The 25,815-nt window shown below is 34.5% G+C and overlaps 1 protein-coding gene across 5 annotated transcripts in view; it reads right to left on the bottom strand.

The window, feature by feature from the left end:
• Nucleotides 1-455: 455 nt before the first annotated feature.
• Nucleotides 456-25,815, bottom strand: part of LOC148942232 (uncharacterized) — an 82,780-nt gene continuing 57,420 nt past the window's right edge. For 3 of the 5 annotated variants that reach the window (XM_089103754.1, XM_089103755.1, XM_089103750.1), the window contains exons 7-10: nucleotides 16,135-16,469; nucleotides 10,893-11,136; nucleotides 8,112-8,295; nucleotides 456-4,812 (exon numbers count right to left, since the gene is read on the bottom strand). In XM_089103754.1, the coding sequence (XP_088959880.1) occupies nucleotides 4,668-4,812; nucleotides 8,112-8,295; nucleotides 10,893-11,136; nucleotides 16,135-16,469 (908 nt within the window). In that variant the 3' untranslated portion in view covers nucleotides 456-4,667. The remainder of the gene's footprint in view (nucleotides 4,813-8,111; nucleotides 8,296-10,892; nucleotides 11,137-16,134; nucleotides 16,470-25,815) is intronic. The other 2 variants (XM_089103751.1, XM_089103753.1) reach the window with 1 other exon arrangement.

Genomic DNA, 25,815 nt, shown 5'->3' with positions numbered 1-25,815 from the left:
AACAAACGCCTCTCTTCTTCAGCGCGAAACGAAATAATGTATCCAAGGAAAGTGCCGAAGAAAAAAACAAAAACAAACGCGGAAAGTTAACCCTGAAAAAAAAACCAAAAAACCAAAGAAAAAACCAAAAACTTAAAAGATGAATACAACTCAATAAAAGCCAAAAATTATAAGAATTAAAACCAAAAGAATTAAAAGAATTAAAGAATTGGTTTTCATTTTTATAATTTTTGACTTTTATTGAGTTTTATTCATCTTTTAAGTTTTTGGTTTTTTCTTTGGTTTTTTGGTTCTTTTCACATTGACTTTCCGCGTTTGTTTTTTTCTTTGGCACTTTCCTTGGATACATTATTTCGTTTCGCACTGAAGAAGAGAGGCTTTTGTCCTCTCAAAATATTCGCTCCGTTGTGTTTTTTCAGTATTTTCATTTGACCTTTAAAAAAACCGTTTTTGCTCGTTTTTCTTTCTTTATGTTATGTCATGCCAATGTAGTTTAAGAAATTAATTTAGATATATATATATATATATATATATATATATATATATATATATATATATATATATATATATATATATATATATATATATATATATATAATAGGGAAGTTAAAGAGACAAGGAATGACGGATAAGAAGATAGATGGGATAAGAATTATCCCTTTTCATCCCTTTATTACATATACGATATTGTCTATTTTATATAATTTTTACACATAGCCCAAGGTTACCACATAGATGGTTACGCGAATACCTTCTGTCCACAGAGAATCTAAACCATCGCATCGTTCTAAATAAAATCTTACCAGCATTCGGGGGTCTAGTAATTTACGATTTATGATTATTACAGGTCCTTGAAGATGGACCCAACTGTGTTTAACAGTCTCTACCCAATTTACAGCATGAATTGCAACGGTTTAGAAAATTTTCTTTTACACTTTTTTAAGCTTGTTCGTTTAAAAAATAAATAAATCCAGATTTTTTAATTATTCAAGTCTAATAAGCTCTAACGCTATGGAGCTTACTTTGTATAGGTACAGACTCATACTAGTTTTTAGCTGTATAATCATTTATACACAAAAACGGAATCAATGTTCTAAGGAAGAGCTCATACAAATCAATATATAAAACTAGCTAATTAAGAGGAAAGCTATCACCTTTTCAAATCCTTCCAGCAAATGGATAATTTAAGACATGCATTAAACATATAAAAAAAAGTTATTAAAGTTTTTCTTCTAGAGCTGTGTTATTTTAACAGTGACTTTTCAACAGTGCCATTTTTTACTTTTCAAACTTCATTTATTTTCCTCTGTTTTTCTCCTATTTGATTATACTTCCAAAGGGCACAAGGTACAAAACGAAGATATTTTCAATTCAGGGTCTTCAAGATACGTCACTATGATATGCGCAATCTACAATCAATCTTTTTAAATATAAGAAATAAAACAGCAAAATTAATTGCGGGCAATAATGATGCTAGACAGCATTTTTGGACCTCGATTCATCCACAGAAGACAAAATTTCATGGTGATACATTTCTGATGTTTAACAACAAAAACCAACCGCCCTTAATTTACTTCAACAATTCATTTAGTAGATGTGTTATTGTCCCAAACCAACAGGTTATTACACTAGAGATTAACAAATTGGGGTATATATTCCGGGTAGTTTAAAGATGAGAATTCGGTGATACAAGGTTACTGAAATTAACGCATATACCGGCACACAGTATCTCTAAAATCTCCGAGTATCTAAATAAGTTCTGAGCATTTTCAGTTCTGAATATATACAGGGTATTTTATATGTGACTGAAATATGCATCCTACCATCTCCTATGAATGAGAGGCTCGCTAATCCTAAGGAGACTGCGAGGGGGGGGGACTGATAAGACATTGCGCCTCTATTATGCAATACAAACGTAGTAACAATCAGAGGGAGTAGTCTCATCCCACAAGCAGGGACGTACGCAGGAGGGGGGGCCTCCGGGCCCGCCCCCGCCCCCCCCGAAATCTCACGATTTTTTTCATTTCCCCATAATTTTCTGATTTTTCTCAAAGAATAATGGGCTTGAAGGATTTGCCCCCCCCCCCAAAACAAAGTCCTGCGTACGTGCCTGCCCACAAGTATACGACTTAAGTTGACGCGTGAAGTGTCGAAACTCGGGCGAATTTTGACACTGGCCAATGTTTCCGTAAACTGGGTCAAACTATGGCAAATCAAATCTGTAACTCTTTACCTTCTCTTAGAGGTCTGGCAAGAGTTTGGTCCATGAATTGGTAAAATGAACAAAATAATTTATTCTGTCATTTGTTTTGTTTAAAGAAAGCCCAGACAGTAATTTTATTACTCAAAAATTAAAAATCTATGAACGACGAAATATTTCTTTTATCAACTATTAGGTCTCAATCACAAATAAGAAGGAATGTATAGATTAAAAAATAATAAGATCGTTAAAAAAAAAAGAAACTCGGCTCTACTAAAGTTAGTTAATCTTTGAATTACGATTATCTCAAAAAGGTTCGCGAGGTGATTGACTTTATTTCTGATATTTTATGGGTAGCCACGCTAAAAAGTTGAAAACCAACGCATTTTACAATAGATGACTGAATAAGACCTACATGGCCTTGTAAATAAATGAGTATAATTACAGCCAAAGTACTACTATCAACAATACTATCGTAGATTTACGTTATTTAAAAACAGGACAATAAAAATACTAGTTGAGTAATAATGCAACCAGCAGAAAGTATTTCAGATTGAAGATTCAAGGTATGTTGAAATGAAATAGAAAAAAAGGCTTGCTAAACAATTCCCTTAGGATTTTGAGTCCTAAGATACGGGCCGTCAGGTTGAGCTCTTAGGGCCGCAAATAGTTAAGTCAATTAACCAACTTTTATAAACTAAAAAACATAATGGATGTAGAGCGTAGCATGAAGCAAAGGCTGCGTTATCCCTTCCAAAATTCGCCTCATTAAGCAACATATTGAAGTTTCAGGCTGAGTTGCCTCAAAACATTTGGAGAAATGTTGTCTAAACAGAAAGCACAAATTTTCGCAAAAAAGGCAAAATGAACTTATTTCTAGATAAAGATCTTTGACAAATATCTCAACAATTGCAAAATAATAGCTTTTACCCCAGCCTTTGGTAACTTACCTCAATGCTTCCTCAACACCAACAATCTTAATTATTAATTTAAATAAAGAAATAAATTGTTAGCTATTAGCTGAAATAGATTAGGAAGATATTTCACTCTATCTAAACCTTTTACTCACCAAACTGGTTAACTTCACAGTACAAACAGCAGGGAAAGGTGGAAAAAATAAAAACATTACTGGCTTTCGATATTTTGTCCCAATCATCTGGTGAAACAGACATTTAGGATTAGTTTATGTTTGCTGATATGTTTTGCCGTACATACGAATACGTCAAGCTATAGAGTTAATTGAAAATCATTTATTTCGCAATGGTCTAGATCATGTTACTTTAGGGTTTTACTCCTTATTTTTAGAAATCCTTACAATTAGAATATACAAGGTTACGAGTCAATCCTATAAAATGAAACTGAAAAGAGTCAGAAACATATAACACACTGGAGTGTCAATACCTTGACACTGACAATACCTTGACAATCCTATGTCAATACCTTGATACTGTAATTTGAAATTGAAAAGAGTCAGAAATATATAACACATTGGAGTGTCAATACCTTGACACATTGAAGGTTCAATGTCAAGACCTTGTACGGCTGCCATTACACTGAAGGTGAAATAAAATATAAAAAAAAAAACAACTAAAACATGCTTTTATCTGCTAAGGCACTAAAATCAAACAATTTTTTTTCCTTATACCTGGTAAAATTTGAATTTTGAAGACTAAAATGAAAGTATAGGGGAGTCATGACATACGAAATTTGTCATCCAATCAAATTCTACGACCCTACACTTTTCAAGAATAACTACTCTCGCTTCATACGAGACTAGGCCCTAATTTCTCTTTCAAAATATCCAATAGCACTACCATTAGTTGTAAACTGGTACTTCATCTTCACCCTTATTAGACAAACTTGAAAAAAAGTCTTAAAAATGGTTAATGCTAAATAATAGCTTCATGCTAAATAAAATACTTACTTTCTTTTTTTTATGCTTTTTAGGTTCACCAATGATTTTAGCAATAATAATAATACCTACTTGAAAAATTGAACAATAATAACCGTCTATTGCCAAATAACGAATGAACAATATTACCAAATAAGATGCTTACTTTGTTATTCTGATCCTTAATGTGTTCATATAACAATAATAATATATATATTTCTGCTTAAAAGTATAAGAGTTATAGCTGTATCTTGGCAAATAACAATTGCTAAAGAAGATGCTTCCTTTTTTCGATGCTTATGGTATTCACAAATGATTTTTAAGGAATAATGTATAATGCCTACTTTAAAAATTGAACAATAATAGCTCTTCCAACCTGCTTATGATGATGTTTATTTTTTTGGGTTATCAGAATCACTGAAGCGTCAACATTGATAGGTGACTAACCTATATGGGTCAATCGAGGTTTACTTCTGAGTGAAACTTTGGGCCTTTGCCCTATTTATACTAGTGAAGTTAGCTAATTTGGCTTACAAACAGGTTATTTGTCACTTGATATATCTAAAAATATTAACATTATGAATGGTTATAAGAGCTTCGTCCACCAAGCTCGAGCAGGTACTTATCCGGGTGCTCCTCCCAGTCACAGGCGTTCAAATTCACCTTCTTTGCCCTTTCTACTTGACTCAGCTCCCACTTTTTATGAACTAGCTGTGCTTTCCTAAAAGCAAAGAGAGAAGTCAGGGCTGTGGCGAGGAAGTCAGGGCTGTGGCGAGGAAATTGAAGGCTTATATCACTGCACTGTAAAACTAGAGGCAAAGTGGGGCAAGGGGAGCTACATGCCATAACACATTTTAATATTCATAAACAATGCACTAAAAATGGAGAATGGATTTGTCAAAAGCGGGGTTAAATAATCTTCAGTGTTGTTCCCTCCCCCATCTAATGAAAAATATAAATGGTCATGGGCATAAGGAGGGCGGCAGGGGGGCAGTTGCCCTCCCCTAGACACTCAAATTTACATTAGATATGGCTGAAAAGGCAGATGGTTGGAAAAGCAGTTGATAAAAGGCCCTCCATCACACTATTGACAGCCCCCCCCCCTAGACAACATGCTGCCTACGCCCATGTAAATGGTGTCACTGTAAAAAAAGGGCTCCCCAAAAATGATACACGCAAAACTGCCTCAAGTCTTAGAAACAAACGAAGAAATCAAGATAAAAGAAATCAATAAAATTAAGTAATTGACAGTGGAATCGACAAGTTCCAATAAATTGAAAAAAGGAGTCAAATTTATTTCTTTATTTAGGTTTCTTCACATACACAATGGAAAGAAGATAAATATTTAAAGTTACCAACATTCTTAACAACGAGCTGGCTCTGAGGTATAATTATTCATAACCACCATTGCTTTCTTGAACATATATGAGAGTCGGATAATGACGCTCTTGAAGGATATCACTGGCAGAATGTCGAGTTTTCGGGTGTATACTTCATAAAATATATACAAAAGTTTATAAAATAGTAATTAATCAGTTCCTGAGGATTGATGACGACGAACAATAACCTATATTTTCCTCAGACTTATCTACATAGAAAGCCGTTGCGGACACAAGGCAATGTTTACAGTGTATTCTTCCATGATTTACCTACTTGTTCTGTTATTAGGACGGGTAGAACTTAGCCGCCGTCCAAGATGTGTCGCTTCCTCTAAAATCAATTCTTATGTAAATGCTCAATAATAGGTTAAATCTCACATGCATAGCCCTATCAAGATAAGAGGACAGTGATCTTCCAAAACAGTGGAAAATGAAAAAACCATGGCCATGAGAAGGATTCTACATACTTTATAGTATCTTTATCCAAGCACAATCATGTGGTACCATACACGCATCGCGAGATGTCTAGGGTAAACTGAACACACAAAAAAAAGTATTGGTTCAACCGCTTCAATGTTCTTCATCGCACAAAAAAAAACAACAAATATATGCATCATAGTTTCGTAATTTACCCATGCATTTTTGGCGATATTTCTTTCCCAATACAACGCAAGTATTTGACACAGCTTTCTTCATCCGACTGTTTATGATAAACTTCCAAAAAGTCAGATTTTCTAAACGCCAGCAGTTTTTGGGCAAAACTGCAAACTCCAAAAATGTTAAGCAAAAGTTCTTGACGATAAACAAATCCTGATTAGATGTTCTAACCAGGAATCAAATACTGAATTTGAAATACATATTTTGGTTCTTGATCCAAAATTAAAGTTTAATTTTGTCCTTCATTAACATACATAGCATCTTTCCATGTATATAAAGTAAGGTATGTTAGACCAGTCTAAAACCTCCGTGAACTTCGCTACTTGGGCGGCCTTGAATTTTACCTTAAGCCATTCCCACTGACAGCTCTGTTGCGTCATATTCATCGGAGCATCGACAACCACCTTACCGTAGAGGCTAGTGTACAATGAGAATAGTGATCTTTTTTGACAAGCGATGTCAACAATGGAGGTAGATGAACAGATAGACAGAAGCCTCAATACAAATTTTAGTTAAAACTTGAGAAAAACTTACAAGAAATCCATAAAACTGGGCCTTGTTTATGAAAATAAAGCATTGAAGAAAACATCTATTTTGCAAGGGTAACAGCAAGGATCGTGAAGCCTTGAACAACTATCCATCTCTCCTGATGACGAAAACACCCGTCGTGAGATGTCTTTTGTGCTGTCCAATCATCAACAAACTGTCTTAATGATTGCCAATTAACTGAGTTAAGAAAGAATCCATCGTACACACCGTTTTAACATATTGTTTGGAGTTAAAACAATTTTGTGCAAAAATTGTTCCAAATTTCCTATAAGCTCACCAAAAATCAGTAGGATCGAGCGATATACTGCGAGTGTCTGACCCATAATTTGATCACAACAGTACACCACCATCTCTAAGTCCAGACTTAGCCCTCTCCAAATTGTTATTTAAAAGATCATGAAAGTCTTGTGGGGGTGGTAGAAGGACGACATAGAGACGATGAAGCGTGAAACAACCTAGCGCCTGAAGTCCTGACTTCTTAAGACTTTCAGTAATATTTCCAACGATGGCTATATAGATATAAAAAGCGTATTACCATAAGTAAGGATTATTTTTCAGGTGATAAGAAAGAAGTACCACGCAAAATAAATTTTTGTGACATCAATTCAGGAAGTTATCGGCCAAAACTCTCTATATTCAGCAGTAACACCTATAGGAATAAGAGGATTGTTATGAATTTTGGAAAAAAATATTCTAGAAAATCGGTAAATAGTACTGCCCCCTTTTTTCTATAGATTTACCATTTAGGGGTGTGCCTTAGTGGAACTCTGACCAAGCTTGGTTTTGCACTAAGTCAGTACTAGCCTCATTCAGAAATTCCAAAGCTCGAACTTGGACTGTTTTGACACTGTTTCAGGACTTGGTTTATTTTTCTATGTCAGGACTTATGTCTTTGTTGCACTGAGTCATGACAGGTTCATGTTTGTACCAGGTAGGCTACATCCACAGCTTGACTGGAGTTGGCTTAAAATCAGAACTGATTGCATTTTCAATTTTTATGGGAAGAAAGGGGGGGGGCGAGGAGATGAAGATTGGCCCATCACACGACTATCTTCAAACTAATAGGACCGTGACTCCTTTGGACTTGCACCGGTTCTTTTTTTAAAGCTGATAATGATCTTCTTTCGTAAAGCATGTTTTTTAATTGAGACAGTGAGAAAATTGAGAAGTTGAAAACTGGACTTCATTCTAAAACGCACAGAAAACCGTTGAAAATATTCAACTTGAAACTGTTAAAGTAAACCACAAAACATTTAGGGGTTAAAAAACATAACCCCTGGAAAAAGCAAACCTCTAGTTACGTGAATTTAAATCCTTAAAAAAAAAAAAAAAAAAAAAAAAACACCTGTGTATGATGTCCATTCAGTAGCTACAATATACGATACAGGACATAGTTCTACCATTCATTACTAAAGCAAAAAACTTCAAAACAAACCTAGTTTCTTGACTGCAACATCCCCATACATGAACAAACTGTAGTTTATAGGGGATTTTCCTACTTGAAAGGCGAGTGAAATCCTTGTCAATTTCAAAAGCAGGGTTTTTGTAGTCGGATCCAATTTGAAGTCCAAAAGGATAGCCACGTGTAGCAGTATTGAAATACACAAGCTTTTCCCCACCTATAAAGCAAAAGTCAAATCAGTCAAGGAACTGCCAATTTTCATACACTATTCATAAAAGGAATATGCATATCATTACTTAATGTTTACAGCAAATGGTATATAGGGTTAAGTTCAAAATAGTACAATAAGCCACCCTACGAACTTCAAAACTGAGTTTGTCTATTTAATAGCAATGACCGATTGTACTTTGTCTATCGATTGACATCACACACTAGATTTTGATGCTCAAAAGTCCAAAACTGTCCATCTCCAAACAGCTTCAACATAAAGAACTTTTTCAATTTTTCAACTGGAAGCAAGCTCCAACAGAAAGAATTCCCATTTGGAGCATCAGGATGAAACCAGTTGGTCATACAACCTACCTTGGTCTCCCAATCGGGTCAACTCGCATACACACCAAATGTATCCTTAAGCCACGTTTTACCCACTGTTTTATTTATAAAATTCCGAACTCCATTCACTACCGCATTACAAAAAAGTGCCACTTCAGAAAATCTTTACAAAGTTTCCAATCAATCAATCCAATTCGCAATCAATTTTCCAATAGAAGACAATTTTGTAGAAAAAAATTTCCATTTCCAATTAATCACAACCTCGAAGTTTCTTTCCGCTTCATAAAAACTCTTCTTTGCTTCCCCCTTGGACCCGCGACTCCTATTTTGTTAGAAAATTGGTAATTTCCTATCGCATTATTCCCATAGAAAAGTAACTTTCTGTAAATAATATTCGATCAAATAATCTGAACAATTCCTGGGCTTCAGCACTGATCCAGTAACGTATCAAAGTATTTGTTGTGTTTTAAGTGTTTAGTATTTACCTGTTAAGTTATTTATTCGACAGTTGCCTATTTTGGTCAATATTGTGAACATTGTATTAGAAGGATTCAAGACCCCCAGTTGAATCTCCTTAAAGAAAGAAAAACGAGCAAAAATGGGGTTTTTTATAGGCCAAATGAAGATACTGAAAAAACAAAGCGAATATTTCGAGAGGACAAACGCCTCTCTTCTTCAGCGCGAAACGAAACGATGTATCAATAAAAGCCAAAAATTAAAAGAATTAAAACCAAATACCTAACAACCATAAAAGCGAGTTATTCGCCAATATCCGCTATTTGCACAAAATCCGAAAAAATATGAACTGCCATCGACGGATACTAGCGAACAACTGACAAAGTAAAGGACACAATTCATTCACTCGAAAAAACAAAACGAACCAGCAATTAAATGAGTTGAAGAACTATGTCATTTGATTTCGTATTTTAATTAATGCATTTCTTGCAGACACCCTGTGAGACCTAAGGGGTTGTTCACGTGTTTGATTAGATGACTGGGAAAGTGGTTCAAGGTTTATTTCAGGGATTACTAAAGTATCGGCTTCTCTTTTGAGAAAACTGAAATATTACTCATTTATTCTTAAATAACCGGAATCTTTGTTTAAAGTTAGACCTAAATGTTGGTATTTATAAATTTCAACAGCTTCTCAGTAGTGCTGGACAATACCTTTTTCATGAGAAATAATAAATACTGTTGAAATTTATAAATACCAACATTTAGGTCTAGCTTTAAACAGAGATTCCGGTGATTTAAGAATAAACGTGTAATATTTCAGTTTTCTAAAAAAAGAAACCGATACTTTAAAAATCCCTGAAATAAACCTTGAACCACTTTCCCAGTCATCTATTCAAATACATGAACAGCCCCTTAGGTCTCAAACGGTGTCCGCAAGAAATGCATTAATTAAATTCCGAAATCAGATGACATAGTTCTTCAACTTATTTAATTGCTGGTTCGTTTTGTTTTTTCGAGTGAATGAATTGTGTCCTTTACTTTGTCAGTTGTTCGCTAGTATCCGTCGATGGCAGTTCATATTTTTTTGGATTTTGTGCAAATCGCGGATATTGGCGAATAACTCACTTTTATGGTTGTTAGGTACTTGGTTTTAATTCTTTTAATTTTTGGCTTTTATTGATCCATCGTCTCGTTTCGCGCTGAAGAAGAGAGGCGTTTGTCCTCTCGAAATATTCGCTTTGTTTTTTCAGTATCTTCATTTGGCCTATAAAAAACCCCATTTTTGCTCGTTTTTCTTTCTTTATGTGATGTCAGGCCAATGTGGTTTAAGAAATTATCTGAATCTCCTTTTTGCGCGGGAGACATGGCTGACCACCTTTTGTAAAGATTAAGAAACAGTAAACAAAAGGCCACCGCAAAAAGGGTTTCCTATGGTGGGAGGATGCTTTTTATAATCGGAAAGGCATTTTTTTATGAAACATTTTTTTGGTGTGTATGGTGGTTTGAAGTTTGTTCTGTTCATTTGCTGTTTAATTTTATAAAGTGTAGGTGGCGTGCAAGGTTTAAAGCTAAATTTCTTTTTAAAGTTGTCATCATTGAGAGGAGTGGAGGTGAGATTTTCAAAATTATTTAAAAACAGACCCCGGTTAAAGCTCAAACAATCAAGACAAAACCACTGCTTGGATTCCAATCAAGCCCAGTCCTCATAAAACAAGCAGCGTTGCCAATTTTAAGTATTCAATTGCAGATTTTTACGAATATATATTACAGCCACCGATTTTATAGACAAGATAGTGCAAGACTTACGATCCAGGACTCTGAACTGGGGAGACAGTTGTAGAGCCATGCAGTTTTTGTTCCCCCAGAATTTAGTACTTTCTTGCCATTCTGTGTCTATTGCAATGACAAACGACTGATCTTCATCTCCACGAGCTAACATTACAGTTGGGCCTCTGTAGCCAAAAATGTGATGGTGAAAACGATTTAAACTCAAACCATTCTGGTCACTATCATATATGTTCGTCCAGTGGGTTGGAATGTCAGGATTTAGCTATAAGAAAAAATCAAAACTACAACAACACCGACGTCAAAGATACGGGTCATAGTGGCCCCCTGCGCATTTTAGATATAAGATAATCTAAATTAATAACACACAAAGTTTGCAATCTTGCATATATACAAAGTTTGCAATTTCCCATATGTGATAACTAATCGACAGCGCAACAATTCAAATATACAGAGTAATACCAAACAAAAGTATCCTAAAGTTCCACAGAAATCTATATTGGTTGTATGGCATATTTGAAAATATTGAAAGTATTACTACTATTATCTTTTTTCATCCCTAATATTTCTTTTCAAATTATGTTACAAAATTTTATAAAAGTTACAAACGTTTTATGGTCAAAAACAGATATTGTAACATAATTTGAAAAGAAATATTAGGTATGAAAAAAGATAATAATGGTAACACACAAACAAATGTTGAATTATCTTAACAAAATTGGATGTTGTAGATACAGGCAGCGACATTCACAACGGTAATACAGAGGTAAGTTTACCAGTAGTTTCATATATATATTCCATATATAGATAATGTGACGATGATTTTTTCATTTTTTGTTCTATTTCTTTCTAATAAACGAATTATAAACAAGTCACTTAGCTTGTTTTTCCAAATTTCGGAAGTACCCCCCACACCCTATAAAATGCCAGGCCCCTCGAAAATACATGTCTACGTACGTGCCTGGATATGGACCATGGTTTGTTTTTGTGAGGCCTATATAATTGTAGCCAAAAAGATAATTTACTCAGCAGCTTTAACAATTGCATGACCCATCAGCTCAGAATCTATTGATTATTCCCCCTGGATCCAGAAGAAATTTCCAATACTTCTATATAGGGGGAGGGGGGAGGGATGAGTCGACGGAATTAAGACACTCTACTTCAAGGCATTTTATTCAAAAATTCAGTCAGCTAATGACACAGCATTTCTAAGGTTGACAAAATTAACTAAGCTAGTCCTTCTTACTAAGTCAAGTGTAGAATAGGGAGACAAGAAGACACCTTTAATAACTTTCATTTGAGGGGGAAAGGGTATTCTTTGCAAGGTAGAATAAAACAAGAATAGATTACTTTAAAGTTATCAAAATCTATGCCACATATACTTTCAAAGCACTTTTAGATCTGTTAGGAGCAAAAGGAAACTAAAGTGCTCTTGATTAAAGTCACAAGATACCTTAAAATCAATAATATAAAAAAGTTCATTTTTTAGCACTAGTATTATAAAACCTAAGCCATTGACTTAATATAATAGTAAAATATAATAAAAATATATAAATAATAGTAAATAATAATAAAAATATAAAAATAATAGTAAAATATAAGTAAAATATAATAGTATAAAGTTCTATCAAACCTAAGCCATTATTCAAGGAGAAGTGTCATTTAAGATTACAAAAAGTCACGGAGTGAAACAATTTGACTGATTTTTGTACCCTATGGAGCCCTACGATAATAATTCTATAACTTACAGCACCTCACTGCTGCATAAGCCACCTAAGGCCAACAAAGCTGTAGAGGCTCCAGCCCACATCGACCTATTCAAAGGTTCACCCTTCAACCCGTCCTATCAGGTTCCAACATCCTTTAAACCCTTTTTTACGACCTCTTCCTACCCCATTCAGGGGCAAGTTTCTTTTCATTTAGCTCCAGATGAATGGCCAATAAGCATGATTTTTAGTAATCTGTGATCGTTCATCCATAAAAAGATATACTTATCCGAACAATTCTTACATTATAGCCCCTAAAAGAAGAATCAAATTTTCTTTGTAGAGTTTATTGTTAGATCTATAGCTTGTAAATTGAGTACATCGCAGTTAGCAGATTTGTCTTCCCATTTTTAAATCTATTTTTTAACTAAGAAAAAAGACTGCACCTTGGCTATTATACTTTTATCATCTTCACTGCGTCCACCATCTTTACTAATAATTAAATAAAACAAACAAGTTTCTTTAACTGAAAGTAAGAAGCGACATTAAAACTCAAAACAAACAGGAATTATTCCGCATATGAAAGGAATTGTCCCCTCCTCAACCGTCACTCTTTAAGCTAAAGTTTGACTCTTTCTCATAACTCTATTTTTTTTAAACCATAAAAACTTTAGCGTAAAGAGCGAGGGGTTGATAGTTTGACTCTTTCTCACAACTCTATTTTTTAAAACCATGAAAACTTTAGCGTAAAGAGTGAGGGGACAGCCCCTTTCATATAAGGAATAATTTCTGTTCGTTTTAAGTTTTAATGTCACTTCTTACTTTCAGTTAAAAAAAAAACTTGTCTTTTTTATTTAATTTCTGAACGTTTTTAAATTAATGCAGGTTTTGATTTTGGCTCACCGTACATTGATCATTAAAACAAAATTTGCATACTAATTTTATTTTTTTTTGGCCAAATGGCTTTCTCGAAAGTTGTTTAATTTCATTTACGGACAGTTTTATTAGCAATAAATATACGTAAGTTACTACTTACGTAACGAACTTCTATATTCGTATATTTTTATTACGTATATTAGGGGGGCTCGCCCCCCCCCCCTAATCAATATCTCGCTCTTTACGTTAAGTTTGAATTTTGTTCCAATTCTTTAAGAATGATCCCTTAATAACAAAGGCTGTTTATTAGAATAAATAGCTCTAATGAAAGTACTAAGAAAAACTTTAGCGTAAAGAGCGAGGTATTGACTAGGAGGCGAACTCAATCACATATGTAATAGTTTCTGTCGTTTTAAGTTTTGATGTTGAAAGGTTTTTCAGTTGAAAAATATTTTTAATTTTATTTAATTTCTGATTGTTTTTTAAATAATGCTGAGAAATCCGGTACCCCCTTCGTAGCAATTCCCTTCTCCCATGAAAACTTTCTCCATGGAAAGATCCTCCCAGGTAACCCCCGATCTACCACCCCCCCCCCCCAGAACCAGAAAAAATTCCTCCTGAAAACGTCTGTATACTTCTCAATAACCAAAACTATATGTAAAACATTGGACAAAGTTCATAACTTGCAGCCCTTCCCCCGGGGACTGTGGGGGATTAAGTCATCCTCAAAGACAAAGTTATTTTATTTTTCGACAATGCTGAACCAAATGGCTATCTCAAAATTTTGATCAGGTGACTTTGGGAAAACGAGCGTGGGAGGGGGCCTAGTTGCCCTCCATTTTTTTTGGTCACTTAAAAAAGGCACTAGAACTTTTAATTTCCGTTCAAATAAGCCCTCCCATGATATTCTAGGACCACTGGGTCGATACGATCCACCCTGGGAAAAAAACAAACAAATAAACACACATCCGTGATGTTTCTTCTGGCAAAAAATACAAAATTCCAGATTTTTGCAGATAGGAGCTTGAAACCTCTACAGTAGGATTCTCTGATACGCTGAATCTGATGGTGTGATTTTCATTAAGGTTATATGACTTTTAGGGGTGTTTTCCCCTTTTTTTAAAAAAAAGGCAAATTTTCTGAGGCGCGTAACTTTTAATGGGTAAGAACAAAATTAAATATTCAAAATCAGCATAAAAATCAGATTCTTTTGATGTATCAATTGGTATCAAAATTCGTTTTTTAGAGTTTCACTTACTATTGAACCGGGTCACTCCTTACTTACAGTTCGTTACCACGAACTGTTTGAATACAAAGGTAAGTGAAGCAATCCACTTGATTGATTTTTCGCTACCTAACATCACATATTCACCCTCGTTTATTCCTAGTCTAAGCGACTTAGTGTTCTAATCTTCAAAGCTATCTTTGCATCACAGACTCTCAAAACATCCGAAAAGTCAAATATTAATTGAGGCGACTTGAACATTAGCACAATATACGTATAGGAGTTTTACGCTCCCATCTGATAGCATGTTCTCAGATAGCCTTTGCCATTTTCCATAGGACAAAGCCCATAAAAATTAATGATATAAACCTGGATAAGACACACCCCTGCTGAAGTCCTAAATCAATCAAAAACTAGTTACTTACCTCATTTCCTACCCTAACCGCATCAATATTGTTCTCGTACATAACACTAATCACTCTAATGTACTTATTTTGTATACCATGCAATGATAGGACCTTCACTATAACTTTTCTATCCGCCAAACCAAATACTTATTGATATGTATATAAAACTAAGGACTAGAGGGATTGATTCACAATAGGTGATGATTAATAATTGTATCCAATAAGGACACAAGGTAATGATTCCCAATACATATTTAAAAAAGAATAATAAACTTAACCCTAATATGGAGTAGAACCCGATAAATTTCAAGCTCAAATTCTTAGTACGTATTTGCACCTTCGGTTCCTTTGGTACACGAATAGTTGTTAGAGGCTCAGGAGTATCGAATTAACGTCAAAATCAGATTTCTTTGCAATATTGCTTAACAAAAATGCTCTGACTATGGCACAGGGTCGCTTTCTGCTAGGTGGTCACTACACAGTCTGCAAACATGTGGAAAATGTAAAAATTATGCATTACTACTACTACTAACAACTCATTGCTATACTAGGCCGTCTAAGGCTAAAATAGCTACATACACTCTTTCTCTACCATATCTGCTCAGAGCTCTACTCTTTACTCCCCTACGGAATCGTTCCTTGAGACCACTTCCTAGCCTATTCGAGGACTTTTTTTTCCTATGCCTCCAGATGTAGACAGTAAAAGAATAATCACTGCCAGGAATAAATAAAAACTAAAGTCAGGTTTGACTAAACGTAAATTGTGTAGTGACTTCTATTTATTCTTCACTTTTTCCACCAATTTTAATTATTTTACAAGAAATTGTAAAGCAACTTCTGGAAAACTTTACTCTTCAAGCTAACCTTAATTAAAAAGTTTTAGACTTTCGAGACTATCTTTTTTTCTTTATCAACAAACAAACGTTAGTTATTCTAACTCGTGTTTATAATATCTCTTTTAAATAGTAAACAGCGAAACAATAAAAATATCAAAAGATTGAATTTGCTAAAACAAAATTGAAAACTTATCTATTTAAACACACACTTACCAATTTCGCCAGCAAGGTTTGTGGATCTGAGATTGAAAAGCCAATGGGAGTCCCACCTTCAGGTGCTCTATTAAACACATCTGGCAGGATACAGCTCAACAACCAAACTTGGGACAAGTGAAGAAGTCCACTGAACGCAGTGGGAGACGGAGTTGGAGACTCTTCCTCGAGTCCCTCTTTCAGCGCTTCAACTGATAAATATGGCCGTTTTTCAAAAAAAGATTTTTCTGATATCATTTTTTGTAGCTTAAGCCCAACAGACGTATGATATTCTTTTTTTAGTAGTTCGACGTCATCGAAAGAGGGTGACGGTTTCATTTTTGATTCAGAAAACTCTGAAATGAAAATTATATTATCTTGTCGGATTTTCTCGTTAAGTAAAGCAGCGGTTTTATCTCTTCCTCTCCAAGTATTCAAAGAAGTTGATGAAACTAGTTAATTGTAGCATCAATTAAATGACCTACTCAATCTAATAGCTCGAAAATGTCCCTCAGAATGGAAAGTAGACATTAAAATCCACATCCTCTCCGCCCGTCTTTCTAGATTTATATTCAGGCTCACAGGAAGTTTGAAATTCGAGTGAAAAATGCACTTTTTGAGGTCCGTATGTTTTTGTTGCTACCTTCAATGTATATTTATGAAGGATTTTGTCATTATTTCTTCGTGTGGCCAACGTAGAAAGTTAAAGGAAAACTCGGATAAAGAAAACCCGAGTCAACATTTTTTTTCTGACAGTTCTAGTTTTATCATTCAAAACGTCAATTTCGGTCTAACCCTATCGTAGCAGAGTGGATTGATCCCTGCTTGGCACTACGGAACCCCGATTAGACCCCAGTAATCAGAGGGTCTGCAATGTCATTGAGATTATACATTGGCATCTCCAAAGTATAAAACAAGAAGAAGATTTCTGTCTAACCCTGTCGTAGCAGAGTGGATTGATCTCTACTTGGCACTACCGAACCCCGATTAGACCCCAGCAATCAGAGAGTCTGCAATGGTACTGAGATAAAACATTAGCATCTCCCAAGTATAAAACGAGAAGAAGAAGATTTCTGTCTAAAAAAGTAAGAAAGAGTCAGTTTTGACATTTTCATGACAAGGTTTGTCATGTAGTAAGAGCTATCATGCAAATATAATATGCAATAAGGCGGTAAAGTAGAATAAAAATCATAGTCAACACAGTAACGTTTATTTCAGTGATCATGCTGCTATTACTACTACTAACAACTCACTGCAGCATCCGGCCGCCTGACGATAACACAGCTACGTACGCTCCTCCTTCATCCTAATTTATTAAAAGCCTCTCTCTTTACACCTTCCCAATAAGTTGCCATTTCCATCAAATCTTTCCTTACGACATCCTCCCATCTGATACGGAATGGTGTGTTTTATGTTGCATTGTTTTATACGGATATCAACCCATCTTTGAGATCAAGTTACTTCAAGCATATTGGGGTCGCTTATTACCATTATTGTCTTTTCCTTTTATATCTGCTTTACTCTTACCGTGACATGAAGCTTTTCAAAAAATATCTCAATACAAATATCATAGTCGTTTTTGCATATGTTATCTGCTAAGCTTGTTATAAATTCTCTAAGTTCCATTATTTCAATAAAAGATCAAAAACAAAAATAATATCCCAAAGGGCTCAGTAATTTTTATGTATAAGATGCATTATTACAGCTATACACCTCTTGCGTGTTTCTCCCCCAAGACATCAGCACATAGAGCAGATGACCATAGAAAGTTGGGAGAGGACTCATTGAATCACAAACTGAAAGTTCAAGTGATCTTATCAACAGCAAAACCGATCAAAAAGCAGCAATTACCCCACGTTACCAAAACAGTCCCAGATGGCATCGGACCAACATTTCAGTCCACTCATCTTCGTGAGCATGATCAAAAAATCAAAATATATACCCCGGGGACAGTATGACAAGTGTATCTCCCGGCGGAAGGGTCCCAAATCATCGAAATACGCCATTTAGAAAAGATTGTTCTAAGATGTACTTTAGTATAAAGACAAATATGTTAAACCTTTTTGAAATCAGGCACCCAAAGATTATGGTCTGCATTATTACGAGAGCCGGGGACCCAAAACCCCACACCCCCAGTTGTGGATTCTGGGAATCATTTAGGAAATGGTCTTACAAGATCCGATAACTGCCCCAAATCAAAATATGGAATATACATATAAAAAATGTTTTTGGTTTGTAAAGAGCTGGAAGATCACAAATTAGACATAGGAGGGAGAGAGAGAGGGGACTACATTGACTAGATTCTTGCCTTTATTCCCAGGAATGGATACCATATTCTAAAAATAGCTCATCTCAAAATAAGGACTTAATAAGTTGATTTTAGTTGAAAAGTGGCCATGTTATAGTTTCTTAGAATCAAGATTATTCGCTAACTTTGGTCTGTTTAATTATAGAGCTCTGGGGCCTAAAAGCCTTTCCTCCCTCTATTTCATAATGCAGACATGTTTTATCTCATTTGAATTTGATTTTGAAGGGAAAACTAGCAGACTGACCCTTAAGGGACTGATTTTTTCTTACCTGGATTACCCTAAGCAAACAAGCAAGTTGATTCCTGTTGAGTTCACTGATTACATATAATAGCTAAAATTGTGAGCATTGTAAAACTAACTAAACTCAGATAGTTAACGATTTCCCCTCTATTTTAGTTTCCCCGGTTTTATAAAGAAATTCAGAAATACATTCTAGATACGTACTACACATACCTATACACCCTATACATACTTTCTTTCGCTTTAGGACGCTCATTTTGCAATTCGAAGTAATAATTGTGATTAGTGAATTAAAAACTTCTTAAATTGGCTCTAAACAATCAAGAAAAACTTATTGAGCTTGAAATTACGGCGAATAACCTAGTATCAGATTTAATTTGCATAACCGAGTTTCAGTCCCAAAACCTGGATACTCTGAAGATGTTTTAATGAGTTTGTTAAACTTCGCCCACATGATCATTACCTTGGTAAAAAGGGTGGAGGGGTAGAAATAAGAGTTCTAGAAATAAATTAGCATGATGAAATAATTTAGATTAAAGTTAAACCGAAAGTTCTACCATGCCCAATAACTAATATCATTGTTGGTAATTTTTATTATTCACCCGGCCAAAAATCTGAGCAGCGTAAAGATTTCTTGGGAAAATGCCATGCATCGTTTGATTACCTCCAATCTAAGCATCCAAACGCTGGGCTCCCACTTACCGGTGATAGAAATAAACTAAACACAAGAAATCCTTGATGATAATCTAACTTAGAACATATTGTTAATATCCCAACAACAAAACGTGGCACTGCCCTTGATATTACTTGTACAAACATGAATGAATTCTATCAAAAATCCAATTCCCTCCTCCCACTTGGTGGCAGTTACCATTTCACACTTTCGCTAGATCCGATACAAGTTCATATCCGCAAGTATAGATTTGATGAATTTAAGTATCGACCAATTACTGATAGTGGTCTGCTCAATTTTGGAACATGGCTTTCAGAAGAGGAATGGGAAGATGTATTCGCTGCTGGTGAATCGAATAAGAAAGCTTAACTTTTCCAAGAAAAGCTTATCAAAAATTATTTACTCCACTTTCCAGAGGTGAAAAAGAAATGATGTTCCAATAACAAGCCGTATATAAATGATACAATAAAAAGTTTAATCCGACAAAAATTAAGAATGTTTCGCCAAGGAAAAACTGAAGAAGCTAACCTGGTGAGAAAATCTCTAAAGAAGTAGATTCGGAAAGCTTCAGCGCAGTATTACCGTAACAGAGTAAATTAACTCTTTAAAGCAAGACCGAAGCAATGGTATAATATGGTCAAGAAAATCAGTGGTAAAACAGTCAAAAAAAATGACTTTAGTCTTGGTGTTCCCCCTGAAATTACTGCTAATTCACTAAATAAACACCTAGCCACTATTGTACAAACCCTCCCTGCTCTCTCATGTAATATTCCCTGCCCCCCAGCACCAGACCAGGATATCACAGTAATACAACCTGTTGATGTGGAGGCGAAAGTACGTAAACTAAAGAGAACTTCAATATGCCCCCTTGATATTCCAATTTATTGTTAAAAGTATTTCCTGATAAATTTTCAAAACCTTTACCAAATATTTCTAACACAATAACTAGAAGGGGTTCATTCCCTAAGTGCTGGAAAAAAGGATTTATTACACCCATAACGAAGAAATATGTTAGTTTGAATTTTTATGGAGTCCGACCAATTATCCTAACACCAATATTCTCTAAACTGTATGAGAGCTTCGCAGCAGATTGGCTTAAAAAAACGATCCTTGAACTTATTGATGAACAACAATTCGGAAACATGAAAGGCTTATCAACGGCATATTAACTCGCCAGTCTCTTCGATACTATATATAAACTACTTGACGAGCCAGATACCCGGCTCAATCTCCTTTTAATTGACCTCCAAAAGGCTTTTGATCTTGTTAGTCATAACGTTTTAGCTGAAAAATTACTGAACGAATTTACAGTATCTGATCTACTAGTCAATATTATTGCATCTTTTCTGTCAAATAGAAGTCAAGTTGTTAAGTACAAAAATGTTTACTCTGATTCATTGCCTATTTCTTGCAGAGTTTCGCACGGTACGCATTTAAGTCCTTTACTATTTTTGGTTATGATTAGGAATCTTGGCAATGAATCAACCGATCGATAGAAGTTTGTGGACGGAATGTCATTGTTCTAAAAGTACAGAAGAAATATTAAGAGTAGTGCAATGGAAATTCTCGAAGCCGTTGCAAGCGAAGCAGCCAAGTTAAAAATGAAAATTAATTCCTATTAATATAATCATCATTTACAACTCCAATACCTAATGAAATAATCACAACAAAAACTAAACTCTTGGGGTCACATTGACTAGCGATTTGAAATGAGAGGCCCACATTTGCTCTATTGTCAAACAAGCTAATCCATCCCTGTATCTCCTTAAGCTATTTGCTAAATTTTCATGCCCAAGAGCACATATCCTTCGCCTTTACATTTCTCTTATCCGTACACTGCTTGAGTATGCTTGTCCGGGGCATTTTGGCCTTAAGGTGGATCAGTCCGATAGGATAGAAATTATCCAGAAAAGAGCCCTGAGAATTATTTACTGTCAGGGCAAAATACCTTATATTCTCCTCCTCAAGGAATTCCACCTCCCTACCTTGGCAGCCCAGCGTGTTACTCTTTGCACTAATTTCAGGAATAATCTGCGTCGTAACCCACGCTTTCAATGTATACTCCCAGCCCCTTATTGACCTCTAAAGCCCCGTTTACCCCGATCAAAAACACAGAAAATTCCCGGTTCTAAATCCTATTAATGCGAGAACTGAGCATTACAGAAAGAGCTTTGTGCCAGCGTTTGTACAAATCATAAATAAATGAAAATTGTAAAATATCATGTTAATGTGTCATGTGTATTGATAATGTGTCAGTTTGGTTGTTTTATTTTTATTTGACAGGCCAGTTGGGTTCATCGCTGTATGTTTGTATGATGTACTTATGTTTTTTTTTTTTTTATACAATGTAGGCTACCTGACAGAAAGCAACAAATTCGGCAGTTTGATGTTGTGAGAGTTTGCTTGTTAATAAAGTATCATTCATTCATTCAAGAGTCTAATTAGTGGCATCATGTTTATACTCATACACTGGATGCAGGAAGGGGCTTGGGCCACTTTTCCCAAATATTCAAAACTGAAAAATTTTATTTAAAAATTAAGTAGTTTGAATTAAGAGACGTAAATCTACAGCACTAATGGAGTTACTTTTTCGTTCAGAATTGGAAGGCCACATATATACGAACTGTAAGTTTATTTTGCCAAGAAAAACTTTTTGTAATGATTTAAATGAACTGCTAACAACGATTTAGTATTAGACACAAGAATTCATTGCCTTCAATGTAAGAAACATTTAACTTTGCCTAGTCGACCCTTCGGAGAAAACAAAAACAACTCAGTGTCAGAAACTGGAAATGAGATACTTTAGACCCCATTTCTAGGTGAAAAGCTAGTACAAAATACACCCGTCTTGACAAAACGACGTCATTTTACAATGAAAACACCTTGTCTTCCAAGCGGTTTTTGTATAAAATATAAATAAATTTCACAGCGTAAATAAAATATAAACTTTACCTTTAATTTTAATTTCGAACCTATTTTGAGGCACGGAGTCATTGATTAATCTATGAGCCACAGTTAAGTTTTAAATATGGCCCTTTGCTTTTCCGTACAAAATTCCTCTTTTAGGAAGTTTTTCTACATTAATTTATGTTTTCTTAGATTGGCAAAGTTTTATTTTTGTTTGTTATTACGAATATTTTTTCAGTTTTTCAGTTTATCTGCTTAAAAATTAAAACACTGAATTATAATTAAAAATTTTAACCTGCATAAGATGAACGTTGTATTTGATTGTATTCAACATAATTAGTGCATAAGTTTCGTTCAATTTAAAATCAAAGTATAAGATGGTTCTGGATTAAACTGTTGATTCAGCAGCAATATCTAGATAGTATATCTAGATAATATATTATGCGCCACTCACTCAAGTTTACGCTGTGTAAAATTCGAGAACACACCGGTTTTTTTGTTAAATCTTCATTACTTCAGAAATAAATTTGTGCTATAGATTTGCACATTCGGGGGGGGGAAGGGTAAGCATAGTGGGTCTGCATGCAAAATGTGTTTGGTGCAATTATTCTGCATATTAGATGGATAGACAAAGAAGTGTATTTTAAAGCCAAATCTACGGCCATGAACACAGTAAAATAACACAAATGAATATAGTGAATGGGGGGGGGGGTGTTTAACCCCGTGGAAAATACCCCCTCCTTGGAAAATACCCTCTCCCCATTTGGAAAGTAAGTTTTCTAGATTTGAAACTTTTATTTGAGTTTTTTTTTTAGTTTCGTTGAAAAGTGCTATGAAATGGGAAAAAGAGGAATTTACACACCACAAGTGTCTTAAAAACTTAAAAACACAAATCCATTTGTGTTGAAAAGGCTTCCATATGATTTTCTGCAATTTTTGGCAGTAGCCAAATTAAAAAAAAAATTAAGAAGAAAAACAATTTAGGCAAACAATCATCAAAATTAAGCTAAAACATATAGCACCAAAAAGTTTAAGAAGGTTTTGCTATCCTTTGAAAGGATAGTTGGCTTTGGGTCCAACACATTCTAAATTGTTTAAGTTTTTACGGACAAAAGCGTTGTCAAATTCTACGAGTTTGTTTTTCTTATCTTCCAAGTGTAGAACTACCACAAATCACCATTAACAAATAAATGAAACCCAAAACTAACAGAAATTACAATAGATAGCCCAGTCAAACTCAAAAGGAGCAAGAAGTAAAAGTAGTATGGCTGAAAACACCTATGTCTTCTTCAGACCAGAATATAATTTGCAATTAACTTTAAAAACAAAAAAAAACAACCGTGTATGGGTAGTTCGATATACATATTCTGATATCTAGTCCTTAGAGTCTTGGTACTTATTTATTTGTTAAAGTCAAAAAAGGGGAAACATTTAAAACGTATTCTGTTTTCAGTAAAGTGAAAATTAATTTCTGGTCTTGAGGAGGAGTGGCGTTTGTCAGCCCTACCCATACTCATTGTTACTCTTTTGAGTTTGATTAGGTTATTTATTGTTATTTCTGTCGGGTTTGGGTTCAATTCAATTATTTATGGTGATTTGTGGTAGTTTTACGCTTGGAAAATTACTTATTTCTACTCATTTTTGGATTACCGAGGCCAGGGGCACTGGAAAGGGGGCTGGGGGGGCGGGCCATGGCCCCCTCCTGGAAATTTGGGACTATATAGTAATTATAAAGAAACCAAAGAAAAAAAAAGCAGAACAGGGAAAACCATGGAAAAAAATGTTGGCTGCCTGCCAATAGATTTTGACCCATAATAAGCAAAAATATAAGTTCTAAATTTGTAACTGAGTGACCCCTAACTACTTTTCCACAAAAATTTGTTCTATATGATTTGGTTGGAGCAAAAAAAAAAAAAAAACAACAAAAAAACAAATTCTTAGTAGTAATGAATGGTAAGTAAATAGCGATCCTTGTCAATAACGAAACTATAAGAGCCTAACTATTGACGACATTCAGTCCAAGAATCAGCTTCTTATGGTGATCTTAAATATGTATTTGCTTATTAGTAATTAGTGTAGTTATTAGAACACAAGAAAGTTCGCATAATTATAGAAAACACAAGGAAAACAACTTAATAAGGGGCGATTTCGGTAAACTTTTTAAATGAATACATATAAAATAAAAAACCCTGTTGATGTTTTGGAGAAAAAGCAAAAGAAATTTTTATCCAAATTACCTCTTTTTTCTCACAATATAAAGCTGCGCATGAAGCTTAATAAATTTTTATTTTTTTATTAATTACTGAATGAAGAGTTAATTTGTGAAATGTTAGTTTATTATTTATTGAATGAATTGTTAATTTGTGTGGTAAGTTTGATTGAAGGCCTTTGTGTAATTGTTGTTATATGGTTTAAAAGAATTTTATGGCCTGTTGATTAGCGGTTATTCTTTAAAAAATTTTTACTCTTCGTATTCGGAGGAAATAAAAAGTTTGAACTGAATTGAAAAATATGCCATCAACTTTTGACTGCATTGCAAGAGTACCCATGAGCTGACGTATGAAGCCACAATAATCAGAAATGTTTCCCCTCGACAAAATGCTATATTTCTGTATTTTCCCCTGAATGGATACGTTTTTTGTATTTTATGATCAATTTTTTTTTCCAGGAGTGATGGTATTTATTTAGTTGGCACTTTGAAAAAGATTTAATTTTTTACAGTTATGAAGTTTAAAGGTGTCAAATATACTGGCTTTTAGCATTCAAAATTAAATCAAAAATATTGAATTAAAATTTTTTATTTGATTTTCTTAATCTTAGTTTTGATGTTTTACTTTGAACAAACTTCTTTGATAATGCGTTACTTTTTATGAACACTAAGTTTAAAGGCATTAAATATTTTGGTGTTTGATAACCAAGTTCAAGACTGTCGATATTATTGAAACATATCCGTCAAACGCTTCGGCATTGCTCAACAGGACTTAATGCTGAAAGTTTATATCTTAGTTTTTGTAAGTAGGCTATTGCTTTCTGTATTTTTTGTAACTACTTACTTTTTTTCATTTTTCGATACTTTTACTTTAATTGACATCTATTGCCTTTAGAAAATTGTCACTAATCTTCATAAAATAAAGAAAATAAAACAAGTTTTTTCCATTGAAAGTAATGAGCAATATTAAAACTTAAAACTAAAATAAGTTATTACATATGTGAGGGCGGTTGCCCCCCTCCTAAACACCTCGCTCTTCAAGCTACAGGTTTTTGGCACTTTAAAAAAATTTGCTTATTGTTCTAATTAAACGAGCCTTGGGTTTGGGAATCGTTTTTAAAGAATTGGCACAGCATCCAAACTTTAGCAAAAAAAGCAAGGTTTTGAAGAAGGGACAACCCTCCTCATATGCATAATAAGTTATGCTCGTCTTAATTTTTAACGTTGCTACTTACTTTCAGTTGAAAAAACTTGTTTTTTTTGTTTTTTTCTGATCGTTTTTTAAATAACGGCAAGATAACTGGCTCCACCTCCACGGAAAAATGCCCCTCACCATAGAAATATCCTCTGGACAATTCAATCTT

This window comes from Artemia sp. Qi Xiang Cuo, chromosome 17 (assembly GCF_049724085.1).
Source record: "Artemia sp. Qi Xiang Cuo chromosome 17, ASM4972408v1, whole genome shotgun sequence".
NCBI lineage: Eukaryota > Metazoa > Arthropoda > Branchiopoda > Anostraca > Artemiidae > Artemia > Artemia sp. Qi Xiang Cuo.
This window is presented reverse-complemented; position numbering and strand designations above follow the sequence as displayed.